The following is a 17233-nucleotide window of genomic DNA, read 5'->3' as shown; positions in this document are numbered from 1 at the left end:
ACCACTGCAAGAATCTATTTTCTATTTGAAGCTCTCCTGACAATCTCCAATAATGATTAAAGTGACCATACGTCCCATTTTGAACAGGACCGTCCCGTTTTTAGGTACCCTGCCTCGTTGTCCCAAAGCAGAGCTTCGGGATGCTGAAATGTCCCGTTTTCAGAAAGAGAGCAACTAGAGTCTAGTTGCTCTCTTTCTGAAAACGTGACATATTGGCGTCCCGAAACTCTGCTTGTGGACAACATGCAGGGATGCCCAAAAGAAGCCCGGGATTTCTCCCCGCTGGTGCGAACGGCTGGCTTTGAGGGCTGAGAGAATGCAAGGGGAGCGCTGAGTCCCTTGGGGACCTCGGCTCGTGCGCTGTTTACAGCACGGAACGCTTTTGCTGTTGCACTGGCAGCTGCGTGCAGCATCGGATATTTCTGGCCCTTTTTACTTAACCTTTCACCGCTTCATCACACATTGTAGTTGACGGATTCACTCGCTGACTTTCCATTCTGCCATTGTGTGAGGAGGCCCCCCCCCCCCCGTCTGCACGTTGGATGTGAACAGCCCGGGTTGCAGTGGTGGCGGCCCTCGCCATGCTCAAGCGCAACCCCCTCTGGCGCTGCAATCAGCATGTGGAATGGGTGGACAAGTGGCACTGTTCCCTGCAGGCTCTGCTCAACGAGATCTACTGCTACAGCCGCAGCCTAGAGGAGCTGCTGCTCGGCAGCAGCACTGCAAACCCACTGCAAATAGGAAAGATGGCCCTGAATGCCAGCGGCAGCCCTGCTCTAGACTTAACGTTCTTCAAAGATGCAACAGAGATTTGTGGTTTGAAAGAAAGTGGGGGGGGGGGCAGGGAGAGAGAAAGAAAGAGGGGGACAGGAAGAGAGAAAGAAAGAAAGAGGGGAGACAGGGAGAGCGAGAGGAAGAAAGAGGGGGGACAGGGAGAGAGAAAGAACAGATGCACAGTCAGAAGAAAGTGCAACCAGAGACTCACCAGACAACAAAAAGGCAGGAAAAATGATTGTATTTTAAATTTAGTGATCAAAATGTGTCACTTTTGAGAATTTATATCTGCTGTCTATATTTAGCATTTTATTTAATGGGATCTGGGGGGGGGAGGAGAAAATGGATCCTGGGGTCCTGTCCCGTTTTGAGGAAAAAAAAATAAATGGTCAAGTTAATAATGATGCCACTATAAGGGGCCTTTTTCAGTTACCTACAGAATTTTATCCAATGGACTGTTTATCAAGCACCTCCAAAACTTAGTGAAACCAGCTTTGAGCCTGCATCTTCCCTCTCAAAAGGCCATGTGTTGGTACCACAGGATGAGTAAAATAAATATGGTCAGCAACTTGGACTCTCCAGATATATTTGATTGGACTGCAGTCCTCAAGATGTATGTCTGCACCTGCCTTTTCAAGATAAAGGCATTTTAATGGTTAGAAGGGGGAGGGGGAACCTTTCAGTTCTCCTTAGATAAGATCCCTATAATGAGCTTATAAAAAACTTTGGTTTTCTGTAGGTACTTCCTCCAATAATATCCTTTAGTGACAATTTCTCTAGCAACTTCTAGACTTATGGACGGTTAATTCTAATTAAGCAGGAACTGTAAAGCTCTAGCCGCTTAAACGGCTATCACCATTGTTATTCTCTTCCCAGACAAATAGAGTTGACAGGAAATGAAACCCTATATAGGAACATTAGCTTTCTAGCATTGCTGTTTATTTATTTATTTTTTTTTAAGGAGGAAGTTTGTTAGCTTATCAGTAAAACATTCTGGAGTTGCATTCCATTTCTTTCAAATGCATGAAAACAAGCATTCTCATGGTTATCTTGCAACTCTTGGCAGCTAATTAGACACTTACTGGTATCTTAATTGTCACCATTTGTTTTTCAATCCTGACTGCATTTGTAATTTCTCTAGCCACAGGACTAGTTTTCTGAAAGAGAATAAATATGCTGTTGGCAGTCAAACTTGGAACTGCAAAATGGCATTCTTTAAACAATCTCACTAGGCCATATAAAGGATGCCCCAGTTAATTTACAGTGGTGTACAAATTCTAATAAAAACAAATTAAAAGAAAGGAACTTCATTTCATGACAGGACAGACCCTAAACAGAACCCCCACCCTAAAAGAGTCCCACCCACATTCAGTCCCATACCTGTACATCATACTTTGCCCCCATCAGGCAGGGTAATTAAATCAATGGATCCAGGCTGACCTACGGTGCATTTCGGAGAGTAATCAAAACTGTACTGTTTGACAGATTCATCTCCTAAACAGAAGCCACACTAAATTCATAAATTTATATTTTCCGTCTGTCTATTTCTTGTGTAATATGTTGTACCCTTTTGCATTCTGTAATTTGCTGACTGTCTAGCTTTCTACCTTGGGTTGAATACTTGAGATTCATATTGCATACGTGAGATCCATATGTTCCTTATGTCTATTTCTTATGTAATATGTTGTACCCTCACTTTTTGCATTCTGTAATTCGCTGATTGTCCAGCCCTCTTCAATGTGAACCGCCTAGAAGTCATCTGACTATGGTGGTATAGAAAAATAAAGTTATTATTATAAATGCCTGATTAAATAAGTACAAGATACCAACAAGGAGGCAGTAAAGATCATACGGTTCTCGGAAAGACTGTTTGCTGACCAAACTTTTATAAACACAAAAGTAATAAGAAGTCAAGCTATAATTAATATAATTTGATAGTGGAGTACCCTCAGTGTGATAAAGCAGCGAAGGGAGCAATACTCCTACGCTTCACATATGAGACAAGGACCGACCAGTCCCTGCCCTCACACCATCATTGGGTACTACCGTAGTGTGTGAAATAAATCAAAAACGTGAGAAGTGCAAAATAAAGCACAAAGCAATAACACAACTGAGGTCAATCAAGCAGTCTCTCAGAGAACCTCCCCCAGAGAACTCCCAAAAGAATCAAAAAGCCGACTTAGCTGAAGCTGAAGCTGAAGCTGAAGCTTTATTTTGCACTTCTCACGTTTTTGATTTATTTCACACACTACGGTAGTACCCCATGATGGTGTGGGGGCAGGGACTGGTCGGTCCTTGTCTCATATGTGAAGCGTAGGAGTATTGCTCCCTTTGCTGCTTTATCACACTGAGGGTACTCCACTATCAAATTATATTAATTATAGCTTGACTTCTTATTACTTTTGTGTTTATAAAAGTTTGGTCAGCAAACAGTCTCTCCGAGAACCGTATGATCTTTACTGCCTCCTTGTTGGTATCTTGTTAAGTTTCTTTGGCAGGCTTTTTTGGAGTTATTTTTTGTTTGATTAAATAAGTAAGCTTTTAACTGCTTATGAAAATAAGACAAAATTTGTTCCACTCAAAGGTCAACTGGCAAGCTGTTCCACAACATAAGGGCCAAAATGAAAAAAGTTACCTGATCTGTGGTCTCCAAGCACTCCCTGTAAACTGCAGGAAGTTGAAGTAATATCTCTGAACTGGAATGCAACACCTGTGAAGAGATAGAGCTACTGTAAAAAAAAAAACCAAAAACCAACAACAATAATCTATAAAAACTTAAAACTTAAATCTAAGTCTATAGTTCCTGAGGAAAGGTATTGGGTGCCCTAGTGACTTGTAAGCTTTACAGATAATAAAAATAGACTTTTTTTCCCCTTGTTTATCCTGCAATAAACGTCAAGGATTTCATGTTTTTATTTAAAACCTGTATCCCACAGTTGCATATAATAATAATTGTCAAAGATGTAGTATATTTTCATCCAGTTATTGTATGTATATACAGTTGCAGGTAATTGTCAAGATGTAACATAGTTTGCCCAGTCTATGTATGTTTATAAGCTTTTGTAAAGCTATATGCTAATTGTAACCCGCCTAGAACTCCGATATGTGAGGATCTGGCTGGATATAAGTTGACACAACATACCAATTCAGCTTCATCTGAAAGTCTGACTCTTTCTTTAAAAAAAAAAAAAAAGAAGGAATGAAGGATAAGGGAAATTAGAGGTGCATTGCAAAACCTGATAAGTTCATTTATTTCCCCAAAATGAGTTCATCCTGGAAACAGAATACCTCCTATGGGAAGCTGTAGGATGCACCTCTTTAATTCTTAGTAGGCACTGCAATAAACAGGGCTCCCAATAAACTTATTGGGGACCCTGTTACTAAGCTGCTGTAAAATATTTGCTGGACCTGATTCCCACTGAAATACTATTGAGGACCTTTTACCATAATGGAATCCACTTTTTAGATATTTAAGGTATGTTGAAAGGGATTGTGTTACCCAACAGAGCATTTCCTTACAGCATTGTTTTGGAGTTCACTGTACAAAACAGGATGGTCAATTCCTGGCAGAGGTCTGTGGTATATGGAGGAAAATTCAAATCATATAATAACCTACAGCAGGAGTTTGGTCTCCCTAGTAAGTTAAATTATCATTATATCCAATCCAGTTTGGGTTCATTGATTCACAAATTTGAGAAAGGAGTCAAATATTACCTCCTTATTGTACCTCTTTCTTCAACAATTGCTTTAAAAACATTCATGTAGGTAATAATGGCAGTTGTTTTCAGCAGCTGGATTGAAAACCTCCCTGTTTGTATTACTGTCTCAGTCGGTTTTTATGTAAAACTGGCACCTTGGATGACCATTGCTGAAGCATTCTGGCATGTTATTGGGAAATGGATCTGTATGGTGCTACCTCTATAAGAACTGTTAACTTGTGCTTTCCAGATCTCTATCTGGTTTGCTATCTTCTCAGTGCTTACCAAGGTGGAAAGAAGCATGGTTACACGATATCTTCTTTCTGGCCTTGGCATTAAAACTGTTGCTAGCCAACTGAAAAGATAATTCTAACTTGGATGACATTTGGTGGCATCTGGTATGTCAGCATTATAAATATAATAATGTGCTGGCAAAGAAAAAAAGGATGCTATACAAAAAGATTGGAAATGTTTTCCCCTTTCATTAAGGAGTTGTGTTAGCAGTATGCTCTAGATCAGTGGTTCTTAATCCTGTCCCGGGGCACTTTTTTCAGGATTTCTCTAATGACTATACATGACAGAGGTTTGCATAAAATGGAGGTGACAGGCATGTTTATTCATTAGAGAGATGTTGAAAAACCAACTGACTGACTGTCCCTCAGATGTGTCCCTTAGATGATACATAGCACTGAGCTATGATAGGAATATATTTTACTGCATATTTTTTCTTAAAACTAAACTTGCTGAGGGTTGATGTTACATCAGAGTTCAAAGAAGCCAAATTATATTTTAGCCTTGCCTATAAAGCCAACAGCATGCTGGCAAACTAATATTGGATGTTATGTGAATTACAATGATGCATATGTCACTGCACCAATAATGTAATTTTACATGAGTACAGAACTATTGCAAGTTTTACCAAAATGCAAACACTGTCCTATCTGTATATCTCCTTTCATTTCTGGATGCACAATGGGTATTAAATATATTAATTTTTCTTTAGAAGAGTTGCAAAATATTGGAATTGGGGGAGTGGTGAAAGGTTTCTTTGTGATATGTTGATTATGAAATGAAAAAAAGAATTAGGGATCAAAGGGCATATGCAGTAGAATAATAAAGGGTTGTGAATACGCTTTTGGTATGAGTTCATCTCTCTAGTGGTCCTGAACCATAGGGTTTTGCATCTGAACCTGCAAATTTCTTGCAGAAAACTATCAATCATCTTTTCAACTCCATCTCCTTCCTAGTGAGCTGCACCTGTCCCCTTAGTTTGTTTTCTACAAGCAAGTTGTTCAGAAGTGTTTCTGCTCTGCTCTGCAGTTTTATTATTTTGAGGTATTTTTCTAAGTGTTCAATTGTAGGCTTGGTGCTCAAAGGTTCCCACTTGTTGGGACCTCTGCCTGGGAGAAGATAAAAAAGAAGCCCCAGTCTACCCCTGCTTCACCCCTCCCCTAGGCGGTTGGCTGCAGTGTGCAGTCAGGACCTTAGCAAGCTATAATTGCACCCCATCCTTTTTTGCACTGCCCCCATGCTCTACCTTATGATATATCAGCCTTTCAGTTGTGAGTTTTGTACATTATTCAAAATTAAAAATACAATCCTTTTTTCTACTTTTCTAATCATGTTGGTCTCAGTCTCTGCTTTCTGCTTTCTTCTGTCGTCTTCATCTCCTCTACTACACCTATCGCTAACATTCGTTTTTTCCTCTCACCTTTTGTCGTCTTCATCTCCTCTACTACATCTAACATAAGAAAATAAGAATAGCCTTACTGGGTCAGACCAATGGTTCATCAAGCCCAGTAGCCTGTTCTCACGGTGGCCAATCCAGGTCACTACTACCTGGCCAAAACCCAAGGTGTAGCAATTTTCCATGCCACCGATACAGGGCAAGCAGTGGCTTCCCCTGTGTCTTTGTCAATAACAGACTATGGACTTTTCCTCCAGGAACTTGTCCAAACCTTTCTTAAAACCAGCTACTCTATCTGCTCTTACCACATCCTCTGGCAAACGCTTTCCAGAGCTTAACTATTCTCTGAGTGAAAAAAAATTCCTCCTATTGGTTTTAAAAGTATTTCCCTATAACTTCATCGAGTGTCCCCTAGTCTTTGTAATTTTTGACGGAGTGAAAAATCGATCCACTTGTACCCGTTCTACTCCACTCAGAATTTTGTAGACTTCAATCATATCTTCCCTCAGCCGTCTCTTTTCCAAGCTGAAGAGCCCTAACTGTTTTAGTCTTTCCTCATATCTCTAACATTAGTTTTTTTCCTCTTACCTTCTGTCTTCTTCAGTTTATTTATCTCCCTCCATTCATTCATTCTTACTCTATAGTCTTCAATTTCCCTCTTTTTACTGTCTCCCTACAGTTTTCTATCTCTTGTCTCTCACACCACTGCTTTTAGGAGGCCCAAAAGTTGAGATTTCACTGTGTGTGTGTGTCAATCAGCAGGTTGTGGCCCGCTACAGACTGCCGCCCTTCATTGCTACTGCAGCACCCCCTAAATGTTGAAACCTGGACAAATGAGGGCAAATAGGAAAGCCACCCAGATGCCCTGATATACCACCAAAATGACATGTCTGGGGAAATCCAGAAGTCTGGTAACCCTACCCATGGTGCCTTGGGTCTGGAGGTCTATGATGATCCCTAAATGATTCTATCTGGGGTGAATTATATAGCGGACACTCTATGATATTATCAGAGTTATGAGCAAGGTGTCAGCCTTTGTGATCTCTTCTCAGTGGATGCTCTGGATTAGACAGTGAGCAGGAGATTGTGCCTCTAAAGCCATGATGAGCAGACTCCACTTTCATAGGCAGATGATATTTGGCAAGGGTCTGGGTTTCCTGATGACAAGTTCTATGGGCCATCATCCCAAGGCCTTGCCAGACAGCAGACCCCAGACAGTGCGGGGTCTGGGATGGGGCAATTGAGGCTCTTGAAGATTCCGTCTTATGTGGCAGACCAAGCAATGCAGAAGTCCTTTCAGGGATTATGTCAGAGGTCCAGCGGAGGTAGGAGACTGCAAGCTTTAGGCTCTCTCTCCACCCCAGTCTCATCAAAATCACAATGATGCCAGGTCAGACACCAAGCCTCCTCCCCTCCCCCCCAATTGGGGCAGGCTGTCAGCCTTTTGGTTGGTCTGGGCTCAGATTGGCGCAGACTACTGGGTCCTAGATGTTCAGGATGGTTGCAAAATTGAATTCTGTGCCCCCCTTCCAGATTGCTTTGTAGATTTTCTGACCAACCGACTGGAGAGAACCCTCAGTTCGGGCAACAGTGCTAAAGGATATTTGTGCCAAAGACCAGTTCTGGATGAAGATTCTGGCTCAGGCAGATACTCATATTTCATCATGCCAAAAAAAAGGCTGAGAGGACTAGAGGCCAATTTTGGATCTCAAGTCAGTCAGTGCAGTCCTTAAAGTGTTGCATTTCTGCATAGAGTTCGTTTGCTTGGTCATAGCAGCTGTAGCACTAGGGGGATTTCTTACCTTCTTGATTTGTTGGTGGCCTATCTCTGCATTTGCATTTTCCTAGCCCACAGGAGGTATAATTCACCCCATATAGGAGCATTTTGGAGCAGCATTTTCAATTCCCGACACTCCCCTTTGGCCTAGCAATGACACCTCACACCTTTTATCAAGGTGATGATAGTAGTGGCAGCACACCTCTGCAAGGCCGGGATCCAAGTACACCCATATTTGGACTGGCTCATCAGAGCTCTGTTCAAGGAGGAAGGTAGACTGCGAACTGGTGGTTTAGAGAGTCATGCAACTTCTCCAAGACTTGGGATGGATTGTCACCTTCAAGAAGAGTCCACTGAAGCTGAACCAGTGTCTTGGCCTTCCACGTTATTCAGGAAGTACATTTGCCCACTTTCTACCCTATAGGGTTGAAGAAAAAGGATAAAACATTGCATTTGCTGGATGTCAAGCAAGCTCTCCTCTAGTACCTCAAGGTTACCAATGAGTTATGTTTGTCAAATCACCTTTTTGTTCTGACCAGTCATGCCAAGAAAGGGAGGCTGGCTTCTAAAGCCTTGATGTCCAGATGGATTAAAACAGCCATTTCTTCTACATTTTTGGGCTTTGGGAAGCAGCTGCTGATCACATTTAAAGTGCACTCCACTTTCTACCTCATGCGTGGAGACTAGCTACATGGTTTATCCTCCAAATCTTCATCAGGTTCTATAAGGTGGACATAGCAGCTAAGAAAGTTGTGACTTTTAGGTTCTCCGTTCTGAAGGCAGGCTTAGTGGGCCTGCCCTAGATTCTGGGGACTGCTTTGGTATTTCCCTATGGTTCAGGTGCACTAGACACATTGCACTCTCTCTGCGTTCCTCGAGTGAGTATAGCTGCAATTTTTCCAGCCGTTCTTCATACGGGAGATCCTTGACACCCGGATGGTCTCGGGACTCAAGGATCTCCCATATGAAGAACGGCTGGAAAAATTGCAGCTATACTCATTAGAGGAACGCAGAGAGAGGGGAGACATGATCAAGACGTTCAAATATCTCACGGGCCGTATTGAGGTGGAAGAGGATATCTTCTTTTTCAAAGGCCCCACGGCAACAAGAGGGCATCCGTGGAAAATCAGGGGCGGGAAACAACACGGTGACACCAGGAAATACTTCTTCACCGAAAGGTGGTTGATCGCTGGAATAATCTTCCACTACAGGTAATTGAGGCCAGCAGCGTGCCTGATTTTAAGTCAAAATGGGATCGACACGTGGGATCTCTTCACAGAGAAAGGTAGGGGAGGGTTATTGGGGTGGGCAGACTAGATGGGCCGTGGCCCTTATCTGCCGTCTGTTTCTATGTTTCTAGAAAAAAGATTAAGTTCTTATCTCGATAATCTTCTTTCTTGTTGATGTGTCTAGTTGTCCTGAAGCCCTGCCCTATACGTGTGGGCTTCACCTGCCTTCTGTCTTGGAATCAGTCTGGAGCTAGAAAACTCTCAGGTGAGCTGAGAGAATTTAAAAAAAAAATAAAAAAAAGCCTAAAACTAAAGGAACATTCTCAAGAGTATGTAGTCTACTTCGAGTCTCTACTGGATAGTGGGACGTATGAGTAGCTGCAAGCTCTATAATCAGGTTGCACATGCTTTTGTATCTGTTTTATAGCAGCTACTTGAATGTGTAATGTTTGTTACAGAGCAGAACAGGATTGTACTGTCAGGGTTTCTTCCTTATTTCCCTCCTTCCAGTTTTGTCTTTCGTTACAGTGCTACTTGATTGATTTTGTATGAACTGAGGGGCTGGGAGAAGCTCCCTCGGAAGGAGGTGGAGTTGAAAAGAAGATTGACAGTTTTCTGCAAGCAATTTGCAGGTTCAGATGCAAAACCCTACAGTTCAGGATCACTAAATGCATCTACAAGAAAGAAGATTATTTGAGGTAATCTTTCTTAGCGAAGTTTCAAGATAAATAGAATGCATATTACAGAGTTAGACATGTATTTGGACAGAAGACCATATGTTTCTTGCAGCCCTTGAGCTGTTTGTAGAATACCCTGGAGTCTCAACTAGCTCATGCCTGAAATCAGAGAGTGAACACACAGGAGGCATAATTCAGATAATATGTAGCAACATCAGATTCTTTTATTGTGAGATTGTTGGATGTTGATAACTTTAATAACCTGAAGATTCAGAGGGTAGATCTGCTCACATAAGCTGAAATCACAAAAAAAAAATCTTATCTTTTTCTAGCTTTTTGACCATATTGCGGAGTGTTTGGCCAATTTTATGGAGAATCTGCACATTAAGGATAAGAAATTGCCCCTTGGATTTACTTTTTCTTTTCCCTGTCATCAGACAAAGCTGGATGAGGTAAGGAAATATTTAACTTGAGTTGTACAAGGATCAGTGCAGGATATAATTTATATTTTTTGGGAAGTGAGGAGTGGCCTAATGGTTAGATTTGCTGCCTCAGCACCCTAAGGCTGTGGGATCAAATCCCAGCACTACTCTTTGTGACCCTGGGCAAGTCTCCCAGTCATGGCATTTTTCATAATCCTTTTGTGATATAATAACTCTGAATAACTTTGTATTGTAAGCAAATTTTAATTCTTACTAGCTGTTCCCATCTCTAAATATGTTAAAAAAGCAGCAGTCCACATCACAGACCCCCTTGCCACCTTCATTGAGAATACTGACCATTTAACCCTACTCTCTGTGTTCTATTCTTTAACCAAACTTATTCCACAATAGGGCATTTACCTCCTATCCCATGACTTTCTGATTTCTTCAGTATCCTTTCATGAAGTATTTTCTCAAATGCCTTTTGAAAATCCAGATACATAATATCAACCAACTCGCATTTATTCACATGTTTATTCACGCCTTTGAAAAAAATGTAGCAGATTGCTGAGGCAAGATTTTCTTTGACTAAATCCGTGTTGTCTTTGTCTCATTAATTCATGCTGTAATTTTGTTCTTTATAATGGTCTCTACCTAATCTTGGCACTGGCACTCTTATAATGCTTTATCGTATTAAAGAATTTACTGGAAATCATCATTAGGTGGGATGGATGTGATGGTGGTGGTGGTGGTGGTGGGGATCTAAGAGCACACTGTAATCTAGTGGTCTCAAACTCAAACCCTTTGCGGGGCCACATTTTGGATTTGTAGGTACTTGGAGGGCCGCAGAAAAAATAGTTAATGTCTTATTAAAGAAATGACAATTTTGCATGAGGTAAAACTCTTTATAGTTTATAAAACTTTCCTTTAACAGTTAAAAGGAAAGATATATAAACTATAAAGAGTTTTACCTCATGCAAAATTGTCATTTCTTTAATAAGACATTAACTATTTTTTCTGCGACCCTCCAAGAACTCTATTATTTCTGCAGCCCTCACATTTAAAGTTTAATATCTTTTCTTTCTCAAAACTGGCACATTTCAATCACTATATTGAAAATAAAATCATTTTCCCTACCTTTGTTGTCTGGTGACTTTATTTTTCTGTGCTTTCAACTATGTTTCCAGGGCCTTCTTGTCTTTTGACTGTTTTTCTCTCCGTCTTCACTTTCTGCCTTGCATCCATCTTTGGCATTAACTTAATGTTCAATTTTCTGCTTTCTTTTCAAAATCTATGTTTCCATGTCTTCCCTTCCCTTCCTATCTCTCTCTTCTTCCGTCCTATTTCCATGGTCTGGCATCTCTTTCCTTCCTTTCTCTCCCTCCCTCCTTTCTTCCTTTCCCCTAGTCTGGCATCTGTCTCCTTCCCTTCCCCCATGCCCTGGCATCTCTCCCTCCCCCTCCATGGTCTGATATCTCCTTTCCTTCCTTCCCTCCCATGAACTTGGCTTCTTCTCTTGTTCCTCTCCTCTCCCTTCTCCTTCCTTCCCTCTCTTTCCCCAATTGGGTGCAGCAGCAACAGAAGCAGCATTTCCCTTCCCCCTTTCCTGTGCAGGAGAGGCATTTCTCATCCCTTTTCCCTCCCTTTCCCTGTATAGCAGCAGCAGCATTTCCCTAGGGTCCCCCTTTCTTTCCCCTCCCCTTCCGTTCTCTTCCTTGTGGAGCAGCAGTGTGTCTGGATGGCTAGTTCCGTTCAAAGCCGCGGGTGGCAGCTCCTTGCGAGATCCGCGCCTACGTCTGAAGCCTCTCTGTTGTGACGTCAGAGAGGCTTCCGATGCAGGAGTGGATAGCGCGAGGATCCGCCAACCCGCGGCTTTGAACGGAACGAGCCGGCCAGACATGCTGCTCCACCAAAAGGAAGGGAAAGGGGAAGAGGAATGCTGTTGATCACGTCCAGACCGCGGGCCACAAATAACACCTGGAGAGCCACATGTGGCCCGTGAGCCGCGTTTTTGAGACCGCTGCTGTAATCTATCCTGTAGAATGGCCTCCTAAAGTGGTGTTAAGACTAGGAAGACTAATATTTATAATTGCTCAGTAGCAGCTGGGTATACTGAGGCACACTTATAAAGGGAGCAGTTTTTGGTGAGCTGCCTAATGAAAAAATACTTTTGTACCAATATGAGTGTGTGTGTTAAGCTAATTTTCAAAAATCCTCTGTTTCTCAGTGAAAGTATGCTGAAAGTTATGTGGGTAAAAAGTATTCAAATAACTTGCACGTTACTATATGTGTTGATGGAATGTGAACCAAGTGTCAATGTATATTTGGAAACTGAAATTTACCATCTCTTCCTGACCCCATCACCCCCCACACCCCAAAAATGTCAATTCTCATCAGCTGAATAAGCTGATAAGAATTGTAGTAAAACTAGATTTCTACCAGGTATTTATGACCCGGATTGGCCATTGTTGGAAACAGGATACTGGACTAGATGGACCAATGATTTGACCCAGTATGGCTATTCATAGTTTCTTAAGAGAGAATTCTCAAAATCCCTGCTCTAGCTTAATAACTTAGCTATCTAGGTTTTATGAAAACTGCCCCCCTCTTCAACACACAATTCCCATCTGCCCCTGACAAGCATAATGTTGCATCCATCTGGTTTCATTTTAGAAAATGTTACAATGATCAATGATTCTAAATAACTTCAGAGAAATTATTTTTGCACTTTGGTACCAGAAAAATAATATAAATGAATAATGCTATTCTGTTAAAATAGGTGTGCCATTCTGGATGGATGGGTAATACCCCATGCTCGTGAGCTATGCAGAAGGAATCCATTCCAGCTTTTGAATCCCTCCTCTTTCATTGGAGGGTTCTGCTGCCCCTTTCAGTTTTTCCTTCATCAAGTGAGATGGAAGGCATCTTTCGGATATGCTCTGATTATTTCTTATTTCTTTTTTTTCTGCCTGCATGGAGAAGAAGCAGATTGAGGTCTGCAGCCGATAGGCCAATCTTTCTGTAGTACCTGTTGGTTAGCCTACAGAAACTTTTTTTTCTGGGGTCCATTTCCCTTATAGCATTGGTTGCCTACTATGTTACAGGGGTTTGAGAGCAAACTGTCAGGCATCTATAGGGGGTTCAGCAGGGCTCCACAGGGTGCCTTTCTTCTCTGCGGGGTTTCGAGGCTCAGTCAGACATCAATCTGACTGGCAGCCTGAAGATTCAGTGTTGGAGGAAAGGTTCATTTGATGCAGTGATTTCTTCTCCCAGATCCAGCTAACTTAGGAGCTAAGGTAGGCTGCAGCACATTTCCAGCACGGGTCACAGCATATTAGAAAAATCGGGGTGGGGGGATCTTTAAAACCATTTTTTAAGGTTTCTGTCCCTTCCCTTAGGTGTCCCCACCTCCAAAATCCTAAAATCGTTGGTTTTGTTGTTTTAGTCAAAGTATTTTGGAGCCATTTTTTGGTGCCAAAATGCTGCTGCAGTGGCCATCTTGGATTTCCTGATTTTTTTTTTTTTCCCCCCAAAGTTCTCCAGAACCTTCAAATCCACCTCATTTTGGCTCAAAACTGGCTGGGATGGAGTCATTAGGTTTATTTACCCTCAATTCATTCCATGTTTGGGCTGGGCTGGGCTGGTACCTGAAGAACACCTTTGTACCATATGCCACGCATTACGTGAAGCAGGGTGAGAGTGGCTGGTTTAGCCTCCCCTTTACTCTTTAGGGCTGAAGAATGGTCGGGGAGGGGGTCTATCAGTGGGTAGTAAATCCTTTTCAGAGCCCCAGAATGGCAGTCATTCTAAGCACAGGAACATGGAGGCCGCGGATCCCAAGAGATTAGGCAGAATAGAATCTCCTTTAGAAGGCTCGTTAGTATTATAAACTTCTAAAGGAGACTCTATTCTGCCTAATACAGTATTTTCTCCAGAATTTGTTAATCTGATGTGGAGAACTTATCTTGTTGGACGAGATCCCCAGGGGAAGTCTGACAGTGCACCAGGAGGCGTGCAAGGAAGCTTGGGCTCCTAGGGCATCTCTGCCTTGGTGTCGGAGCCTGGACAGCATCCATTGGGCCTTTCTGAGGGAGACTCAGACAGTGAGGAATCTATTTGTATGCCTTTACTGTCACAGAGTGACCCTCCCTGTTGGGAGATGCAGGATCACAGGCCTGTGCGAGTGCATAAGATACAGTGGTGGCCCTTGATCAAGGGGATGACCCCACAGTTTGCCGGCTGTTCAGACCCTCAGCTCTATTAGAGCTTATTGCAGACTTTTTACAGGAGTTAAACTTGGATTCCTAGTGGATCCCCTCTTCTCCCTGCTCTATAATGAGTGAAGTGAGATCCCAGTCTTCATTTCTCTGGCATCCTGATACCAGTGTATTAGTCATGGAGCATTGGAATGCTCCTGAAGGGTTCCTTAAAGTGGCCAAGACAATGGCTCAGCTGTATTTGATGGCTCCGGGTGATTTAGTTTTTGTGGCTCCAGGTGCTTTCAACAGTACTCAGGTGGAGCCTCCTCTCGGAGATCCTTCCAGGGAACCAGTCAGAAATTTTCAGGTCCCATGCAGGGTCAAGCCTCCAGTTTTCATTACGCAATGATGCCAGATCTAGAGCAGTTCTCCTGAAGATAGTGGGCTGGCTCTCAAAGTATGCAGAGGCCTGGGCACAGATCTCATTAGACCTTTGGGTGCTGGACATCATTCAGAGTGATTATAAGCTTAAATTTGCCCAGCCCTTAACAGACTGGTTGGTTTGTGAACTCCCTGATGGGGCGACCAGAGAAATCAAGGAAGGTCACATCTACGGTTCAGAGGCTGCTAGATATTCAAGCCATTGTGTTTGCTTCCCAAACATTCAGGCTCAGGCAGATACTCCATGTTCTTTGTTTTGCCCAATAAAGGCTCAGATGATTGGAGACCCATTCTGAATATTACACACATAAATACAGTGTTGAAAGTGCCACTTTCGCATGGAGACAGTTCAATCAATCATAGTGGCAATGGCACTGAGAGAATTTCTGGCCTTGCTGGATTTGACAGAGGCCTATCTGCACATTCCCATCTTTCTAGAGCACAGAAAATTTCTGAAATTTCATGTCCTGGAAAATCATTACCAGTTCTTGACTTTTCCCTTTGGACTGGCGACAGTTTACCAAGATGATGGTGGTGGTAGCTGCCCATGTATTCAAGATAGGCTTGTTAGTTCATCCGTATCTGGATGACTGGCTGATCAGGGCCCCATCGTTCCAGGAAGGAGAACACGTAGTGGCTCACGTGTTCATGGTCCTATAGAGCATGGGCTGGATAGTGAATTTCAGAAAGAGACAACTGATTTCATCCCATTCCCTAGAATACCTGGGAGTCTTCTTCAACATGGCAGCAGGTTGCGTCTTCCATCCAGAAGCATGCAGACAGAAGCTTTGTACTGAGATAATGAGCTTATTGTCTAAATCAGCTCTATCCACGTGGCACTACCTCCGAATGCTAGGCTCTATGGCACCCACGATAGACATGGTCCCATGAGTGAAGTTTCACATATGTCTTCTCTAGAGAGCGTTGCTATCGAGGTGGTCACCTCTATCAGGCTCCCTGCAGATATCTCTGCTGTGGACTTTGGAAGCCCGGGCCAGTATGAGCTGGTGGCTCCGTCCACAGGTGTTATCAAGGGGCATGACCTTCAGAATAAGTCTCATGGGTAATTGTGACAATGGATACCAGTCTGTTTGGCTAGAGGACTCCACTGTAACGGATTCTTGATCAGGGGCATTGGTCAGCCTCCCAAAGAAAGTGGTCAATTAACATGTTAGGACTAATATTTTTATATATATTTTTATCTTTATGAATTTTGGGATAACAGGGGAATAGCGAGTTAGATGTTAATGTTAAAATGGAAGTCATTCAATTGTTGTTGCATAGGCTGTAGAAGAGTCTGGAGGGGCAAGCGGTCCGAGTCTTCTTGGACAATGACATACGCCACTGCAGTAGCAATTGCCAGGAAGACACAAAGAGTGCATAGTTGAATCTGGAGGCCTGCTTATTATTCAGGTGGGTGGAATTTCATCTCCAGGAGCTTTTCAGCAGTGCATGTAGTGGGAGTGGACAATGCCCAGGCCGATTTTCTCAGCAGACAGACACAGGAGAATGGATTCTGGCTGCAGCAGCCTTCTAATCCATTGTTCAGTGCTGAGGTTGCCCAACATTTGATCTGATAACGACAGCAAGAAACAAGAAGTTGGACTGAGTCTTTAGTCAAAGATCTGAGCCCAGAAGTGCAGGTTTGGACGTTCTGTCCAGCCTTCACCGAAGAGTGAGCTCTTGTACTTGTTTCTTCCGTGTCCCATGACAGGCTAGATACTCTACAGGACTGTAAACCATCAGGGAACAGTCATTCTCATAACTCCAGATTGGCCCCGCAGGCTGTGGTACGCAGACCTATGCATTTTCAGAGTGGTGCAAGTCTCAGTCTGTGAATACAGCTGGATCTCCTTTCTCAGGGACCAATGGTCATAGAAGATCTGGATCGCTTTGCTCTTATGGCTCTTAAACGTGTGGCATTAGTGCACAAGGGATACTCAGAGGTGGTTATTGCTACTCTGCTCAGAGCCAAAAAACCTACGATGGTCTCTGCTTATGCCAAGGCATGGGAAACCTTCAGCACAAGTGCATTAAAGAGAAGGTGGAGCCTATCAATTATCTGATCTCCATGGTGTTAGCCTTCCTCCAGGCTGGCCTTGACAAGCGTCTTACAGTGGCATCCCTCAGATTCCAAGTAGCAGGGCTCTAGAACATAAGGCTTCATTGCTGCCTCATCCAGACGTAGCCAGATTCCTAAAGGGGATGCTGCAGCTCAGGCCCCTGGGAAAACACCCATTTTCTTCATGGAACCTTAATAAGGTTTTGCAAGGTTTCATTCAGGCTCCATACGAGTTGCTGAAGGAAACATACTTGATTGTTCTGACAT

The 17233-nt window shown here is 42.9% G+C and overlaps 1 protein-coding gene across 2 annotated transcripts in view; it reads left to right on the top strand.

The window, feature by feature from the left end:
* Nucleotides 1-17233, top strand: part of HK2 (hexokinase 2) — a 119273-nt gene that overhangs the window by 42976 nt on the left and 59064 nt on the right. For both annotated transcript variants that reach the window (XM_033948003.1, XM_033948004.1), the window contains exon 4: nt 10175-10294. In XM_033948003.1, the coding sequence (XP_033803894.1) occupies nt 10175-10294 (120 nt within the window). The remainder of the gene's footprint in view (nt 1-10174; nt 10295-17233) is intronic.

The sequence above is a fragment of the Geotrypetes seraphini genome, chromosome 6, assembly GCF_902459505.1.
Source record: "Geotrypetes seraphini chromosome 6, aGeoSer1.1, whole genome shotgun sequence".
NCBI lineage: Eukaryota > Metazoa > Chordata > Amphibia > Gymnophiona > Dermophiidae > Geotrypetes > Geotrypetes seraphini.
Note: the sequence above shows the minus strand (reverse complement) of the source record. Positions and strands in the feature narration are given on the sequence as shown.